Source organism: Maylandia zebra, linkage group LG23 (genome assembly GCF_041146795.1).
Source record: "Maylandia zebra isolate NMK-2024a linkage group LG23, Mzebra_GT3a, whole genome shotgun sequence".
Lineage (NCBI taxonomy): Eukaryota > Metazoa > Chordata > Actinopteri > Cichliformes > Cichlidae > Maylandia > Maylandia zebra.
The window spans coordinates 34,948,690-34,967,440 of record NC_135188.1 but is presented as its reverse complement, the minus strand read 5'-3'; the positions used below and the strand labels follow the sequence as shown (position 1 = coordinate 34,967,440).

General features: G+C 40.0%; 1 protein-coding gene across 7 annotated transcripts in view; it reads right to left on the bottom strand.

Moving 5' to 3' along the window:
• Positions 1-18,751, bottom strand: part of zranb3 (zinc finger, RAN-binding domain containing 3) — a 122,100-nt gene that overhangs the window by 37,389 nt on the left and 65,960 nt on the right. For all 7 annotated transcript variants that reach the window (XM_076880354.1, XM_076880353.1, XM_076880357.1 and 4 more), the window contains one exon: positions 11,346-11,500. In XM_076880354.1, coding sequence (XP_076736469.1) covers positions 11,346-11,500 — 155 coding nt within the window. The remainder of the gene's footprint in view (positions 1-11,345; positions 11,501-18,751) is intronic.

Below are 18,751 nucleotides of genomic sequence, written 5' to 3'. Positions count from 1 at the left end.
ATGATTGTTAATAGATTTACAGCCACACAGAAATATTAGCAGTAGCAGAAACTTTAGCAGTGTCCAAATCAATCTGAAGTATTTGGTGCATTCCTCCCCAGTTTTGGAACATTTTTTCCTTTGGATCTTCTACAAGATCAACTTGTAGAAGATCCAAAGCATGCCACATCATCTGTGAAACATGGCAGAAGCAGTGTGATCCACGAGCATGTTCGGCTGCCAATGGAATAGAAGTTTACTGAGGACGTGAACGCTGATAGAAGTAGCAGGAGGAATGCTGAAGAGTAAACGGCTTTACTCTGCTGAGATTTAGCCAAATGCTGAAAAACTTGTGGGACAGTGATTCATAGCACAGATGGCTGAACAGCAGCAAGACCCACAAACGAGCAACAACTGATGGCGCTGCAGTGAAAGCCTGGCAGAGCATCTTAAGGTAGAAAAATCAGCATTTGAAGATGTCCGTGGTTACTGACTGTATAAGACTGCATCCGAGTATTCGAAGAATTCTTATGTTTAAAACTGCATTAAAATCGGTGGAGTTCTTTGCTTTTTGTGGCGCACTTTACAGAACATCAAACAACAGCTAGGTTGGAAAATGAGCACTTTCAAGTCTGAAGTCGTTGTCTGCTGGAAAGGGGTGGACCCCTACTCCAGGTTGGAGATAAGTTGCTGTCTCAAGTGGAAAAGCTCAAGCATCTCAGGGTCATTTTCATACGCAGGAGGAGTGGAGCACGAGGAAAACAGATGAACCTGTGCAGCTCCTGCAGTGGTACAAGTAATTAACTGGCTTGATATGGTAAACAGAACTCTGATTGTGAAGGTAAAGCCGTCAATTTACAAGTCAATCTCTGTTCCTACCCTCACCTCTGAGCTTCCTCATGAGGTGGGCGTCTGAGCTCATTTGTAGGGCGAGGATGAGGTCCTTAGCCATTAGGGAGTACAAAGCTGCTGCGCCACTGCATCAAAAGCTTAGGTGGTCTGCGAATCTAACTAGGATGCGTCTCCTGGACACTTCCCAGGTAAGGTTTTGGAAATGTCCAACCAGCAGGAGCTCATGAGGAGGAAAAAGAGAGAGCTGGACCTGAATAATTTAAATAAAAAGGATGGATGTACTGACATACGCAGGCAAAATACCTCAAATTATGTCACTGTCCAAATACTTATGGATCTGCAAAGAAGAAAAAAATCTGTAGTTTTGGCTAAGATACCCTCACTCCCACTCACAAGGCACAGAGAGAGAGACCCATAAAAACTATCAGAGGGTCTGTGAAGCAATAAATAGTGCTCGAACACGCAGTGACACCACTACACTGCGCACAGGCCCTTCATGCTTGGACGTTTCTGAGTGGCTCCTCGTGTTTTCCCTTCCAAGCAGTTGGTGAGACGTGGGATTCTGCTGCTGACTCACTGGTGTAACCGAAGCAAACAGAGATACAACCGTTCGCCGAGCGTGCATTGGAGCGAATCACGAGGCAGCGCCGTTGTTTCACTCGCCCGATGAGGAGAAATGTCAGGACAATACTGTGGTTATATAACTTCAAGCTAAGGAGGAGGGATACATCGCAAAGAACCTTGCCGACGCTATCAAATAAATGTTAACTATGTGTCAGAGAAGGTGGGCGTCTCTGTGTGAACTTTCTTTTTTCTCATTAGCTACAACAGAATAATTTCTTGTAATGCCGTGCATTTCTCTTTTAGATAGCAGACATTAATGAGAGCCATAGTCAAATGCTTGTCCTGCACTGTATCCTCCCAGTTCTTACAATCAGTTCTCTTCTCTCTGGGTGCTGGACACCTGGGCTGAGAATACTGCAATGTCTATGCTTAATGAAGTTTAGAGGAGAGGAAACAGTGTATCGATTTAGCTTAAAGCACCGCTTTTCATGTGGAGACTCTCTTGCAAGGATGACGTAAAAAGCTTGTGGATTACAACGCTCTGTTATCAGGAGACATGGGAAGTAAGTAAAGTTAAATGAGATCAGTGTCCTCTCCTCTCAGAAGAGCCACAGAGCTGTTTGGATCAAGACAAGCGGCCTGTAAAAGTGGCCTGTAATTACATAAACTAACTCCAGACAGCAAGGAGGATGAAAAACTAATACTAGTGAGTTTTTGAAGGGTTCAGGAGAGTAGCTGTCCACTGGCCATGCCTGCTTATCATAATGCTACTCCAAACACAGCGGTGACCTCATTTAAAAGGTTTAAGTTAAATGTTTCCAATGAAAGTGCACAGTGAGGGTCAATAAGTGAGGTACAGGTACCAGGTCCCATCGTATGCCCAACTACAGGTAATTCATATGTTGCTGTATCGTTTGAATTATTTGATATCAGAAAGTTTTGATCCCAAGCTTAATCTCCAGACTGAAAACTTCCTTTTTAGTCATCTGCTCTGAAGCATTAGGACTCAGCGAGCGTGAGGGCTGTAATTAATGCTGACATTTTAAACTTAGCTTGAAAGTTTGCAGCCCATGAACAGCGCTAATAAAAAGCTTTACAGGGTTCAAACTACAACTGAATAGTTCTTTAGGACTTGGGCTTATTATAAACCAAGGGACACGGCACTGAAGCCTGTTGAAGAGACAGGCTTGGATCTGAAAGCAGTATAATAACAGTATCAATACGTAAATGTTAACAAGTGGACTGCAGGGTGCTAGTTAACTTGCAAGACTCCTGTTAACTATTATAATGTTAGCAATTTGTTTACTGCGGTTTCTCAAACAATTCTGCCATGACGCATTTCAGAAGCTGAAAAAAGGCCAAAATACCTGGATGTGTTGCTCTCACCTATAAAACTCTCAGAGACTCTTAGTGAAATAGCCATGAATTAAACGCTCTTTAATCCTCACAGAGCCATAGAGCAACAGTACAACTATCTACTTCTTCTGTACAACTCCCGTGCGGAAAATAAAAAGTAACTGCAGGACCTAAACTGTCTGTAATTAGAAACCGAATATACAGTTTTGCAGCGTTCACATGCAATTAGTTTCATTGTGTGCTGTAGCTCATTCTGCACCAAAACTTTAGGGATTGTCTGCAGAGCAATCAGATTTTTAATTATCAACTTACAGAACTTGAATTTAGTTTCATTTAAATTCTGTAATCTGGCCACACTTTCTTTCTTTATTGGTTGCCATGGTAATTCCTGTGGTAACCAAGGAGCTCATTAGTGATCTTGCTTGTTTTATCCACCTTTATTCTAACATATGTTTGAAGATCCTGTTTCTCTTGTGACAGCATGCATGCATGCATTAGTAACAAAAATAATGAGCATTATGAAGAGGATAAAAAACCAGGAATAAACCCATAAGAATATACCTCACTGTAATTATAGGTAATCATACCGCAGCGGCTTGGAAGCATTTGCATAATCACTGTAAAAAATAACCACAATAAAGAACATTTACCAGGTTATTACTGCTTCATTAGCACTAACTACTGCCAATTTGAAGACTGACAAGCCACTTACCCTCAGAGTTAACTTCAATCAAACAACATCGACTGTACCAAACAAGAAAGAGGCTGATGGGCGGATTCAGGTAAAAGCCACAATCTGGTTTCAGCTCTCAGAGCCACGTCAGGCATGAAGATGATGGTCGGAGAGGACAGGCAGGAGGCAGGAGAAAGGATAAAGCCTAAAGGTTAATACCTGCCGGCAGCCGGCACATGGATTTGGAGATACAAATCAACATTAGGAAGTTTTTTTTTCCTCTTGCGCTGTACTCGCAGTGCAAAGACGCCCATGTGTTTATTTGGATTATGGTAAAATAAATATCATGGAGAGTCAGGGGAATGGTGGAGCGAGTTGTGCTGTAACAGCATGAAGCAGGATTAGAGCCCCGCTAGATGTGACTGAAAAGAGGCACACTATGCTTCCCACTAACAAGCTCATGAGGAAAGCAACTGAAAATATTGGTTTCATTCAAACATAAGATATTATTATTATTATTATTATTATATAAATAAAAGAAGTATGTTTATTTTCAGGTTGAATAAAATGATGATCAGCCAAAACATTAAAACCACTGACAGTTGCTTTTAATGGTCATCTCTTTGCAAAGCCATATGCTGCTGAGAAGCCCTTGGTCCTGGTGGTATTTACAATACTTGGACATACTTTAACATGTACCACCCACCTAAACAATGCTGCAGAAGAAGCACATCCCCCTATGACAATGCACCCTGTCACACCGCAAAGAATGCTCAGGAACGCCCCAGGCATTAACCCGGCTCCTAAACTCAAAATTCCACATGATGTCCTCAAACAAAGACAGTCCACTGCACCCCACTTTATATTCCACAGAAACCAAATGATCCACATCCAGCGTGCCTCCAGCACTATTTATTTAAGTGTATGTATAATTTGTACTCCTGATTATAGGACATCTGAAATATATTTAAACCTATGCATCCAATTCTTAAAGTCAATAAAGATGTTTGCTGTCCAATCATTCTACCACTAAAAAGGACTGCTCAAAGAAATCACGAAAGCCCAAAATGACCATGAAATTCATACTAATGAGGAGTGGATGTAAATTTCTGACCACAGTTTTACATACGTATACACACACATACCAAATACAGGGGTTAGCTTTCATGAGTGACTAAATCTGACAGACAGATTAATGCCCATTACTTGAAATAATTAATGTTTTAGCCAAGCATTGCTACCAGTGATAGCATGGAGAAACCTGCTCAGTAATATAAAAATAATGTGAGGCAATCGTGGTGCAGACTATTTCATGCCAATCAGACGGTGTAATCTGTGACTTTTTTCAGTTTCAAGTAAAGAAATGGGAAAGAAAATTGATACTTTGTTACTATTTTACATGGTAACAAAGTATCTCAGGATTGATTCTGTTATGTGAAGACAAAGAAAAAACATCCCTTGAATTAGGAGACTTTTTATGCTTTTTTAATGCAAGATCACTTGAGCAATAAGCTCCTTTGAAGCAAACTATAAACAAATGTGGGGTGGCTCAAGACATTGGTTTATTGTGGATATTAGCAGTGTTAGCATCAACTCTGTTCACTATCAGCTTTACAAATGTGCTAAAATAACTGACTTTGTTTTATTTATCAGCTAGGATCATGTATTGTGACCATGCATACTCATTTTTTACTTTTTTTGAAATATCGTGTCAAGAAGAACCCAAAAAACTGTTTTTTAGGTGTGGCCATTCTGAGTCCATGGGTAAATGGTCTTAGCTCCTCTGACCTGTGCCTTAAGTTCATGACTTCAGTTTCTAGTTTCAAGTCTTATTAATCAAAACGTGTAGTTTATAAAATGAAACTCTTCTTTAGTGTCCAGATGGATGATAAAGATGTTTTGGCTTCATAACAGGCTGCTAGTATACGAGAGTACAGTATCTCTCTGTTTACAGTCACTCCTGATGTTTGGTTCCAAAAAGCTAAGATGACGACAGTGAAAACGGGAAACAGAAAACCTTTAGGCGACGTCATTGTAGGTACGTTCATCACTTATACACAGTCTCTGGTGTTCGCTCATCAGGCTCACGTTGCACTGGCTTCTAAAAATATGGTTGCATCCAGTTTCAATAAAACCAAGATGATGATAACCAAAATGCCAACGTTGAGGCTTTACAGTCCAATAACCAAGGGTCTATCATTAACACACAGCTTATGGTTAATTGACTCATTTTTCTCTTCAAAGTCTTTGTTCTGCACTTCTCTGCTGTCACTAAAACTCCACATGCACATCCAAAAGCCTGATGAACGTATAGGTACTGAAGTCTTTCCAGATATTCTAAGAATAAAACAGTCATCGATGTGTGCAGGTCCTGACAAATGTGGATTGCTATACTGCTCCATTATTCAGTGGCCTGTCACATGTAACAACAGCGCAAGAAAAGTCTGAGAAATCACAACATGCCAAAGTAATTGTAGTCCAACATATGGCGTTTCTGAACTATCCTCAGGTTCTTCACCACACTTATCAGCTCTTCCTGGTCTTGACAGGAGTCAAAGAACCCACCCACCAAAGAGTAGGGCCAGTGAACCCTTGAATAAAACAACTGTTTGCTGTGTAGTAAATGGATATAAAATTACTAATACTCTCAATATTTCTCATTCAAGCCTCTGTGACAAATCTTCCTCTGATTGTGCCTCGAGTAGCCCCTGTGTGAATACTTTGCCTTGTCCAGGATTATCCCAATGTGACAGCTTTCCAGCCAGAATTCCTCCACTTTATCATTTAAACGACAGCGGGAGACATTTATCTCCTCAGCTTATCGTCTCAGCCACGCGTACATGACACTTGTCTATTGCTGTCAGGTTAAGATTCCACTGGTGATTCAGTTCAGCGTCTTGCTCTTCTTTATGTAAAACCCTCTTGTCTCTTATCTGAGTTAGTGGGGAAGGAACTTGATCCCTCATGAATGAAGCAAAAGGGCGTTAAGTATCACAACGTGATCAATACAAAGGTCTGTTGGCAAGTGGCACTCGAGGGGAGTGCCAAGAATGCACAGGAGTGTAATCAGAGCCATACTGCAGTTAAACTTGCTTGTATTAGTCTGCTGGTGGAAGGACGCGCCACAAGCTTCAATGGTGGAAGGCACTAAAAGAACATTTGGCTTGAATACTGAACAAAACACCTGAACTCTTCAAATAAAAGTGCCTCATGGGTTACTATTAGGCCATTTATATTAGTGCTGATTCTCCTGAACGATAGCCGTCGCCACTCAGACAGAACCTCTGCATCAGCACTGAAGAAGCAGTCAAAACCAGATGGGAAGAAATAAGAAAGTGTCATCTCGGCCCGTTATCGCAGTTCATTTCAAATATAACGTGTTACCGGTGACTGTTATTTTGGCTGCTGCACGTGTATTTGTAAAAGTTTCCCTCTGTCAATCATAGAAACATGATTTACTCAGATTTCTAGCAGGCAGGTTCCAGCAAAATATGTTTATAGTGCTGTGAAAAAGTATATAAAGTACTTCCTCCCTGATTTCAATTCAATTCAATTTTATTTATATAGCGCCAAATCACAACAAAAGTCGCCTCAAGGCGATTTCTTAGATTTTTGCATAATTGTTTCACTAAAAATTAAAATTCGAGAAAAATTATCCGAGTAAATGCAAAATGTAGTTTTTAAATGATGAAAAAGCTATCCAAACCTATGTGCCACCTAAACCTCATAAATGGCTGTGCCAGGACAAAAGTCCAGATAAATTAGGATTTTATCAGGATCAAAGCTGTGAGTGCAGTGCCAAAAATCCGGCAGTGTCCTCTAGCGCTTCCTGGACACCTACTATGTGAGGTTTATCAGGCATAAAATCTTCAGTGTCCTACAGAAGAGCTGGAGGGGGTAGCTGGAGAGAAAGAGGTCTGGGCATATCTGATTAGACTGCTGCTCCTGTGACCCAGATAAGTGGCAGAAATTGGATAGATGGAAGCTATCATGACATTGAACTGACTCAGTGATAACAGTAACATTTAAAACCCACATTACTGGTCATACTAAGGCCTCCAGTCACACAGACCAGTCAGAGACTACATAGAAAAATGATTGGTCGGCGAAGATGCTGTCATTAAATGAAATTGTTGAAAGAAGGTGTTACATTGAAAACCTCCTTGTGGTTGTTTTGGTTGCTATCAGATTGCTGCAATTGCCTGTATTTTGTATGGAAGACTCCAACTTCAACTTGTCTCCACACTTGCCAACTACTCGCTAAGACACGCGCTAACACTGTGAAGAATTTGATGCAAACCAGAAGCAGAGAATATGTTTCAAAATGTTTAACTTGAATCTTGAAGAGCAGTCTCTGCACCCTTATTCAAGTTTCACAACTACTTAACGAGTTTTTGCAGACAAATCTGTGTCTTCCATGCAAACTATAAGCGATTGCAGCAACCTGCTAGCAACTACGCAAACCCAAAGAGGTTTCTGGTGATGTTTGTTTTCCAAAACTTCCAACCAGCTGGGGAATATAGATTTTTCCCTAGCGACCAGTGGTTGCCAGGGTTTTACTGACCAGTCTCTACACCTGCATGACTGAGCCATAAGTAATACTAGTACTAATACGAATGCAAACTTTTTGTTGGCCCAGCCAAAAAAACCCAGATGCCATATACAGGGTTATTTTGGTATGTCAAGTTCAATATTTAAAACTGTTCGGCTGCCTCCTTCAGTTTTTACTTTAGGAATAACCTTTTGTGCACCAAATATATTAAATAAAATCCTTAGACGACCGCTTTACTGGCTGCTGACAAATACAGGAGAAGTGTAGATAAAAGAGGAAACGTTAGAAGGCGGCTTGGAAACTGGTGGCACCTTATTAAATCATATTGGCAATACGCTGGTAAATCCTAAACCTTTAATTTGTATTGAACGGAGGGATATGAATGGATTTAAAAAGCTTTTCTTTCACCTTTTACTCCACAGCAAAGGAGCCTGGTCCACAGAGGCGGCGAAGGTTGCTGCTTTACTATTTTTGAGAGGCAAAAGGAAGATCAATACAAGAGTAATTGGCTGAAATAAACCCTTAACAAATCTCAGCATTATTAATAAAATATTTTTTTCTTATGTCTTTGGAAGAAATCCATTACTGAAATTGACTTGAATGCTTCAGCAGTAATGCACGCACAGCACAGAGGAGGGGAAAAGGCAGCATGTGATGGAGTTAGTGTGGAGCCAGCACGACGGCCTTTGTTACTCGTTTTGGAAAATTTGGGGAGAATCATGCTGGGATCGTTTCTCCAGCATTCCCTTTGGAGCAGAAAATAGTCAGTTTCAAATATATTTGCACCACTGGACATACTGTATGTGGTTTAGGTCTGGGTAGCACAACCAAGAGGCAGGACACAGGACGTCCAGTCACTAGTGGTGAAGCACAGATATTACTTTTTACCAGTTTTTACTAGCAGTTAGCTTGTTAAAGTGTTGTAATGCTAAGAGAAGAATTGAAAATGCAGCAAAGGTTAATAAAGGTGCATATCAAGCATCATGTAGCTTTCATTATAGCCTGTTTTTTCCTGTTCGTTAAAAGCTCGTTAAAACTGCCTTTTATGTTGTTTCTACACTAATTAACTGCACCTGTTTTAATCGCAACTACTTTTTTTCTTCTTAAACTTTGACCAGAACAGCTGGTTACACTGATAACGCTGCAGATTAAATGATTAAAAACGATTATCTGCAGCTCAAACCTGAGCAGATCTTGAACATGGAATCAGGTAAATTTCACTAGAACATGAGGATATAAAAGAAAACATTAAGTGGACATCACACCTTTATGTGTACTTTTTTGGCTTTTTAGCTATTTTTTTGTTGCAAGAATTGAAATGGAGGATATTACACCACACGTCTGACTTTCACTTAGAGTAAGAGGAGCTGCTGTCTCCTCACATTTAATGCAGCACAAGAAAAAGAAGCATTTTTTAAAAGCTTTGTCTTATAGAAATATAAGACAAAGTGTTATAAGAGTATTTATCAGCCAACAAGTACTGCGCAGGGGAGGAACGCAGCTGAAAATCATGATGTGGGTTATTAAGCTACTAACTAAACTACCCAAACTGTTGTGCATGCAAAAAACAAAAACATAACAAAAACATAACGTGGTGCTTTGCCTGTTATTTGTACTTTTGTTTGTGGCAGGAAAATATTTTTATTTTCTGCTGCAATTTAGTTAGCCAGTCACAGCCTGTCACCGCCACAACACGACAATGTGTTGTATTTCAAAATTCAAGTTGAATTCACTTATGTCCACGACAGATCCAGGGAAAATCCTGTCCCAGTATGAAAAGGCTCATGAAATAATAGAAGCTGGCAAAAAAATGTTTGAAAAAGAGTTATAATTAAACTCTTAGCTACAACTCTTCCACAGTTCACACAGAGCTGTGCAATATCACAAGTCAACTGTCAAGTAACTTGCTTTTTTAATACTTGAAACTTATGGATTTACTGCAAAACATCGAGAAATGTCTGTCAGAATACAGGTATTAATTAAGTCAGTGTTAGAATAATGTCTTATGATCTTGTTCAGAATCACCAAAACAAATGAACCAGCTGCTCACAGGCAGCTGTGGGTCAGATAGTAACTCGCTTGGGTTCTTCTTCTTTGGGGTTGTGTGTGTTAGGGTCACCATAGTGGATCATCTGCCTCCACCCTGCCCTCACATCTCCTTCAGTCACACCAACTTTGTGCATGCCCTCCTTCCCTGCATCCATGCATATCAGGCCGCTCTCTTCTTTTACCCTTCATCTTCAGTCCCTTTGTTTGGTGTCCCTATTCTCACCTTTACACTCCTTCCATTACTTTTATAGCTGCCTCCGAACATGCCTTCCTGTACTCCAGCAGCAGTTTGGACTGGCACCGTGTTGGAACACAGCACAGGTGGGAGTCATTGTTAAACTTGGCAAGATCCTGTTGTTCAGCAACAACAGTGATTGTCTTCTTCCTCTGTTTGGCCACCACTACTATGTCCAATTGGTTAGGCATCACCAGTTTGACCTTCTGACTCTGGAAGTCCCACAGGACCACCCTAGGGGGCACAGATCTTCCTGTATCCTATGCCCGCTACTTGGCTATGATGCTCCATGTACTGTGTGCCCTGCCTGCCAGCGTCTTGCATCCTTCTGTAATGTGCTGAATTATTTCCAGAGCATCTCTGCACAAACTGCACCTTGGGTCTTGCCGTAGTGTAGTATATCTTGTGCTTGGAGCTTTTTCCTGCACTGCCATGATCTGTGCATCTGTGCAGTCCAGCTTTGTCCAGCCATTTTCAATATCTGGATGAATCCTGCACTCCACCTGAGCTCTGAGAATTATCCAGATAACTGATGCCCCAACCTCCAATGAAATCCCCTTCAGTTTCTAAGAGAAGAATTTGCCCTCAAATCAGAACAAGCCAAATCTCCTTCTGCTCCATCCCATGGACCTGAATTGCCATGGTGTTTCACCCAGTGAAACCACTTGACCCCTTACTGGCAGCCCTCTTGGTAGATTCCCTTTGCCATCACTGGTTCATAAGCAAACAGTTAGTACATCAACTGCTGAATTTCCACCACTGTTTTTTTTTTTTTGCCGTTGTGCTATCACACCAATTTGTTTCTGGCCCTTAGAGAACCTAAAATAAAAGACAAGGTGTGCAGCACAGAGTGGCAGAAAACACAAAACGACTGAATCTCACTGTGAGTTAAACACTGACTTGCATTTAAGCTCAGAGTAATTCTTTGGCACAGATGGACAATATAGGCAGGTGCAACGTTTCCTGTAATGGCACAACCTTGAGAGGAACAAGAATTATTGTGAAAACACACACAAATTCTCTGGTTCCCTTATGAGCTCAGTCTATGATCAAATATGCACAATCAAACAGACAGGCGGCGGTACCTTGGAGTAAAGATATATTCGGTCTGTGTACCGGCTGGCGCAGAACTGCAGGCCTGGGTAGAAGGGATGGGCGTTGTTGGCGTCCTCGCCACCATTGCCCCCATCATCATCATTAGCATCAGCCGCAGAAGACAAACACGGCAGAGCTCCGCAGTCTGCAGGGAGAGAGGAATAGGCTGACTAATATCTCACTGAGCATATATTATTGACTCATTATTGGTTTTCACTGCTTTATTGGTACTCTGTTTGCTCCTCTGGTGATGCAATGAGTAGAAGAGACATTAAACTCCCGCAGCTTTTAAGATTTATTATACTGAGCACAATATTGGGAAGATGTGGCATTTGTAGCAGATCATTCAAATATGTATGCATATACACTAGATGCATGGAAAAACACCCATATATTGATGCTTATTGCTTTCAAACACTTGATTAAGAATCTGAAATGAAAATGTTGAAGCAATTATCTCTGACATTTTCATATAAATGGGAATCAAAGTCAACATTCTTGCTATCAGCAGTTGATATAAGAGCAAACAAACGTGGCGGTTTAAACACTCTGCTTTACTCTAAAAGTAGACCCAACAGATTATTGAAAGAACAGAGGAATTTTGCATCACTAGAAATAAGACTGCCTAGGACAAAAGATTAAGTAATAAAGTGCTTGAAATAAGTCACACCTTTTGTGTATAACTTATTAAAAGAAATGAAAATTAACTCGCTTAACAAAGTAATAGCCCACGTTTATTGTTTTGTTTTTTGTGAAACAGGTGGTGGCAGATAACAGTTGATAACAGTTTCAGAATCAGCTGTAAAAGCTATTCAAAGAGAAAATCGCAGAATTTCTTTGTCCTGCTGGTGTAAATTCTGCTTCTAAATGGGAAAACATGAAGGCATTTTAGAGTGGATATACATAATTTGTCACAGTCTAGCAGTTTTGTTGTTCTCAGTCCTTAGTTTAGTTTTTTTTAATCTGATTTTAGACTTTTTAGATTCATTTGTTTTTTGTTTCAATTCCATTTCTAGTTTTGATTCAGGTCTGGATTTGATTTTCTGTATATTTCTCTGAGTAATCTTGTAGTATTTCTAGATGTTTTGGAACACTAGTTTCTATGTAGATTCATGGGTTATAATTAATCATAAGTTTAATGCTAAGTTAACCATATTTTGTCAAATCTCTGTGGTAGATTTTTTTTATCTGCCATGTTACTTCCTGCTTTATTTTGATAGTCCTACTTCCTCTTTATCTAGTTTTCTGATTCTATTTAGCTGTGTCTTGTTTTTCCTTTTTTGTATATACAGTGCTGTCTCCCCCTTAGTCCTTGTCAGAGTGTTTATATACATCTCTCATGCATTTCCTCGTCGTTCCATGCGTCAGTATTTTTCCAGCTTTATTTCTCCTGTCGGACTTTGTTTTTCCTTTTGGACTTTCTAACAGCCAGCCTTTGACATATAAACACATTTCATTTATGCTAGTTTAGTTTTTTTTACTGTGCAATTAGTTATCACAGCGAATTAATTATTTACATGTCTAATAAACCAGGCAAAATGAATAGCATGTTACACAGTTTGTGTCTTTCCCTGCTGTTATCCTCATATACAGTCTTCCTGTTAGTGCTGTGCTGCATGGGGACGCTCCACTCACTCAGAGTTAACAGTATACATGTGCAGCTATCCCACCGACACAGAGGAGAAAAACGGTTGGCTTAATTTAGGAAGAACAATCTTAGCTATGGATTAAGACAACAACAAATCTGTAAATGAATTATGTACAAGCACTGCATCAGAACTTCTTTTTTCCCTTACAAAAAAAACCAGACCACTGGGAAGCATAATGTTTGGTTTATTAAAAAGAAGAAGCGGGTAAAGCTTGAAAAACTCTTGGAGATGAATCTCAGGGTCAGGGCGCCGTCTCACTGCAGAGTCTTCAGGCTGAATCCTCCTGTGGTTCCTGAGCGGAGAGAGATAGCAGAGAGAAAAAGACAGTAAATGTTAGACATGCCTGTGTAAGCTTAGCCAGGTAAATGCATTAGGAGATGATTTTTTTTATTACCCTGTAATACAGTATTAGTATGCCAACACACATATTTATTTAGCCTCTATGTAATATTTTCTTAGAGCCGCTGTCATATTTTAAACTTACCTTGTGTCTTCAGTCTCATTTGGTTCCTCGACGTTCTGTTGGCAGAGCAGAAATACAATACAGGTAACTGTCAACAAGACCACGAAGCCTAAAAACAGTGTTTACAAGACGTCTCAAATAAAAGTATTTTATTTATAACTATATATCACAAAAACCGCTACTTGTTTCCACGACTGTTGTGCAGTTATCGTTTTATCAGCTGACCAGACAAACACATGCCATCATATTACAGATGCAGTACTGGCTAATATTAAATTTGGTCAACTCAGCAAAAAGCTATGGTTAAAAAATAATTTGCATTTAAAAGTAACTTGGAGCAACTAATTATGTGTTGCTAGCTTAATCTGGTGTCAATTAGCATGTCTAACATCTACATCTATAATCCACTATAATGTTTGTATTAGCTAGTTATATAGTCTTTTTTTAACATCTTACCTTTTAAAATGCTGATATAGCTCTATTGTGCAGATAGCATACGTTACTAACTTAAGAGAACTATTGCAAGTGTTTGTGATTTGCCATTGGAATAGATCTGGAATTGAATTGGACCCGGTGTAGATGACAAGATTCCAATGTCCCAGTCTACATTATCATGAAGTCTGGGTCCAGTCATGTAGACAGACTATTACTAGAGTAATGGGGTCTTGCCTAAGGGCGTGACATGGCTGATCAACCAATTAAATTTGCCTCCTGATGTGCATGACTTTTCCATCTTTAGGCTGTAGGGATAATAATGTGTTGATGTGCTATAAGTGACTTTTTGCATCATAACTGAATCACAACCATTCAAACAATGGGCACAGTTAAAAATTCAAAAACAAACAAAGATTAATAAATGAAATCTTTTTTTAAAATATGATAATCTAAAAGTTTTGAAATATTTCTTTTTTAAAAAGGACAAGAAAGTAGATTAGCCTGGTGTTTGCATGGCGTCCTAAATATCTGTAACCCATACTGACACATACTTTTCTATTAAAAAGGTCAAATTAAAAAAAAATGAGCATGAAACTAACTGCTAGCATGCTAGTCATCTACAAGTTACAACCTGTCCTACATGCAGCACCTGTTAGCTTGGCTGGTGAAACAGAGTTCATAAAAGAGGTTATTTAATACACGCGATTGTACCAATGAGTCCAAGTACATATAAAAAAAAAAGATTAGAACTGGTGAAATATAAACATTTGGAAGCCAAATCTACCGGATGTAGCTATCAACTGAAATAGCAGCAGCAAGTTTATATTTTAAAATAAAGTTAAAATTAAGCAATGTTTTTATTTAAACAAATGTACAAACGTAAAGGATAAAGTGTAAATGTCACATACCGTGTAAAAGATGGACGCAGCTACTGTGACGTCACCCATTGTTTCCAAATTCCTGTTTGAAGCTTTGAGATGAGCATTTCTGTGGTCGCCATTGTGGCTGCAAAAAACTGGGTGTGACGAGAAGGAGTGAGTTTGACTGTGGATCCACATGCTTGTTGGTTAATGACAACTCATTAGCCAATAAACGTGCAGTTTCATACCGATATGGCCCAAAACGAGTGACTGAGCCAATGAACAGAAGAGTTGTTTCCAGAAGTGAAGACAGAAATCTGTTTTCCCGTAAACCTATATAGGCCCAAAAGCATTTTTGCAACCACAGCTATCATCATCGGGTGACTTTCAGTTTTAAAGCAATTCAACTTTCTGACCAACTAATTTTAATCACTATAGAAAACTATTCCTTCAGTATAACGCTGTTCAGCAACACAGAAAGCCAACTTCTTTGACAGAAAATGCCCAATTTATTTTTCACAAGTTCACTCTAGAATTTGCTGAACAACAGGATTGAAACGCAGCTAGAGAGCAGAAAAAAAGAGTGATAAAATCATGGTCACACAAGGAGAGAAACAGAGAAAGAAGAGAGGGAGCGGGTCATTAATGTCAGCTATGTAGCTTGCTCATCCTGCCAGCATCTAGCACGAAAAGGTCAGGTGGTGGAAATGAGACCGCCACTGTTCGACCACGCTTCATTTAGACAATGACCTATAACACTCTGATAATACTTGCCTTAAATCACTTCGTGTGGCCAGTTGTCTGCCTTGTCGGTGTGTGTGTTAGTGAGATTGCGCGTGCGTGCGTGTCCATCTGGCTTGCTAATGGGGGAAAAATACTGACACAGGCTGTCTGCGACAAGAGAGTTTCCATTGAACAAGTGCTGCCCTGCACCTGCACTGGATCTCTAGTGGGTATGGGAGAAAGACATCTCTCCAGTGTTTTGGTTGGGAAACGAAAGAGAACTCCAAGTGTGAAGACTGCTGTTGCCAAGCCACTGTCAATCCCCGTTTTTGAGAATTAAATGTATTTATCTCTCAAAATCTCTCAAAAGACGTGTATATTTAATAAAAAAGTGAATCAATCGTAGATGAAACAGACTTTTCTAGCATTTTAATGCAGTTGTTTAAAACAAACAAACAAACAAACAGATTTTCTACCGACTGAGTGCTGCTGGTGGCGTAATATGATTCAGATCAGTGTTTAGTTCCCTTTGCTAGCTTGTTTCTTTCTTTCTGGCTATGGTGGAAAACTCCTACTCTTCTTAGCACATTTTCACTACCAGCTGCTGATCAATAGAAAACCATGACATCATTAGTGTGAGTGTACAATGCTGACAATATGCAAACTCACTCATAGCAGAGTGATTATTGGTCACAGAGTACATTATGCCTGTGAGGTCAAACAATATATCATATTTTTCACTCTACCTAGCACACCTTCATATGGGACTGCACAGGTAAGGTATTTAAGCAGAGACACTCTGGAATAGCTGATCGGTCAAAACCAATGAACAGCTGATCAGGCTAAAATATCTGCATCTGATCACAGATGTTCACCTACTCAGAAATATAATTATACGTCTTTATGATGCAGAACACAACAACTGATTGGTCCATTTGGCAGCAATATGCTGTTTGAACATCATATTTATTCCAGCAAAGGTTCTGCGAGGCTTTAATTCCCTCTCTGATACTAATGCTAATGGCAGCACAGCAGCCACCAATCTGCTAGTGTAGCATTCGCTACACTATGGCTACACTACTGGGTTTATATTAGACAGATGCTTAAGTTTCTATTCTATCTCTATATCCTTAATCACGTCATAAACCGTTCTTTTAACATGCTCTTTGTATTCAAAGTATTTCAATCGCTTCTACTTTGCAGTATTTCTTTAAGCAGTTTTTATTTTCCACAGAAACTGTTTCTATTTACTGACTGTTTTACGGTCCATCGCTGCTTTGAATAATATCAGCGATGTAATTTGATGCCAAATCCCTTTGTATCGATGTGAGATCATCCAAGTAAGACATTTTCTCTCCTTGACCTATCCTGTACAAAGTCCATATCTTTCACTTTTATGTTTGCCGTCCTCATAGGTGCAATTTTCCCAGGTCTGCCACAGTATGTTCTGCTCTCAGACCAGCCTCAGCTGGAATGGGCCACTCTGAAAATACCAAGATAACCAGACGAAGGCATTTCACAGAGCTACAAACCTGGAACCAAAACATTTTTAGGACACTAGCTTTTCGCTAAATCCCATCCATCCTTTTGTCCTGCTGCATCTGTAATGAAACCTTGCAGCTCTGCAGTGTGCAGCCCATATTTGTTGTAAGCAGTTTTTTCCCCCCCTTTCCCTGTTTGCAGTGGTAGAACGCGCCAGCTGCATTAAGTGGGCCATTTATACGATGGGGGCAATTCATCTTACAAAGCCGTCTTATTAGACTGTCACTTACACAGTATGAACAGTGCCTTCAAAACACCCCAAGGGATTTATCTGTTATTTTACTGAGAGAGAAAGAAAACAACGCCTAATTGGACTGAGTCATCTTATCTTCTGCAGAATTGAAACAAAAGATTAAAAAAAAAAAAAGGAAAAAAAAGAAATCCTAACTGTGCTTCTCAAGCATGAAGACGTTTGGTGCCGCTGCTACATTTGCACTAATATCCAAAAGAGACAGGTATCCATGTTTAAATGTTTGGGCCATGCAGATCGACTGAGCGACAGACAGTAAGGAGAGAGTGGGAGACGGGGAGGTGGAGGAGGAGTGATTGCCTGTCTGTGCTGTGAGGAAAGTAATCTCAGAGCAATCAAGAGGTAGGAGCGGCCGACAGCTCTGCGGTTTGCCTTCTAAAACCACAGGCAGGTTGAGGAAAATCATTAGGCGCCGCTCCTGACCCCATAGGTCACTTTTATTGGACAAACACAGTGCTTTGTAATACCCACGCTGCTGGAGACAGACTGGCAACAGCATGTAACTAAGAATCTGACTAAACAACAACAGGACAGATAAATGCCTTGAATAGTTTTTCTTTTCTAAAACAAATTACGTCATGCATACTAGCCAGTACACTCGTGCAGTTTTTGAAGGCAGTCTGATTTGTAGATTTAAGCTGTCAATATCGTCTGTCTCAGCGCAGGCTGCCTCCCTCGTGTTGAAACAAGAGCCGTGTGAGAGCGGTACTATCTGCCATAGGACTACTGGAACTACCTATAACAAATCAAGTGAAGACATTAACGTAGTAACATGCGCCAGGTCACTGGGTCTAAACTCTAGGGTCAGAGTTAGGTGTAGGGCTTGGTTACCATCCGATCCCTCTTGTAGAATTGTTGCCTGTTTAAAACACCCAAATGTATTGTTTTAATAGAAAAGTTTCAAAATGTGAGACTTTATCTTCAAGACCCTGAAAATTTGTCTATGTAGTACGTGGCTAGAACAAAATCACAGGTTACAAGTGAGATGGTGGATTCAGAGGTCTATTTCATCATAGGTGGTAACCCTAACCCTGCAGGAACCGAACTTTACTTCTGAAGAAAGCCCAAACACGTGTGAGTCAGAATGACTCTTTTCTTTATTCTATGATTAAAGTGACTTAGGAGCACAACTAAAAACTACTAAAGTGGCACAGATTTACTGTAGTGTTGGGGTTGTCGGTGATGCCAGCTTTAAGGTCAGAGGGTGTGGAGCCTTAAAATCAACTAAAGAGGGTGTTTGTAAGTCATTTGGTTTTAATTGGTTAACACCAACTAGTAAGACTTGATGCATGCTCAATCATCCAGGTAAGGAAATCCTGAAGAAGCTGATTTTGTTCGTCTGGATGTAGAGTTTTCAGTGGGAGAAACATTTCGTCAATTATAATCAGTACATTTGCATAATGACAACTGATCAACACTGACCAATGAAGAAACTGACCTCACAGCCCATTGTTCCTTCAGTGGGCTGGTTTCA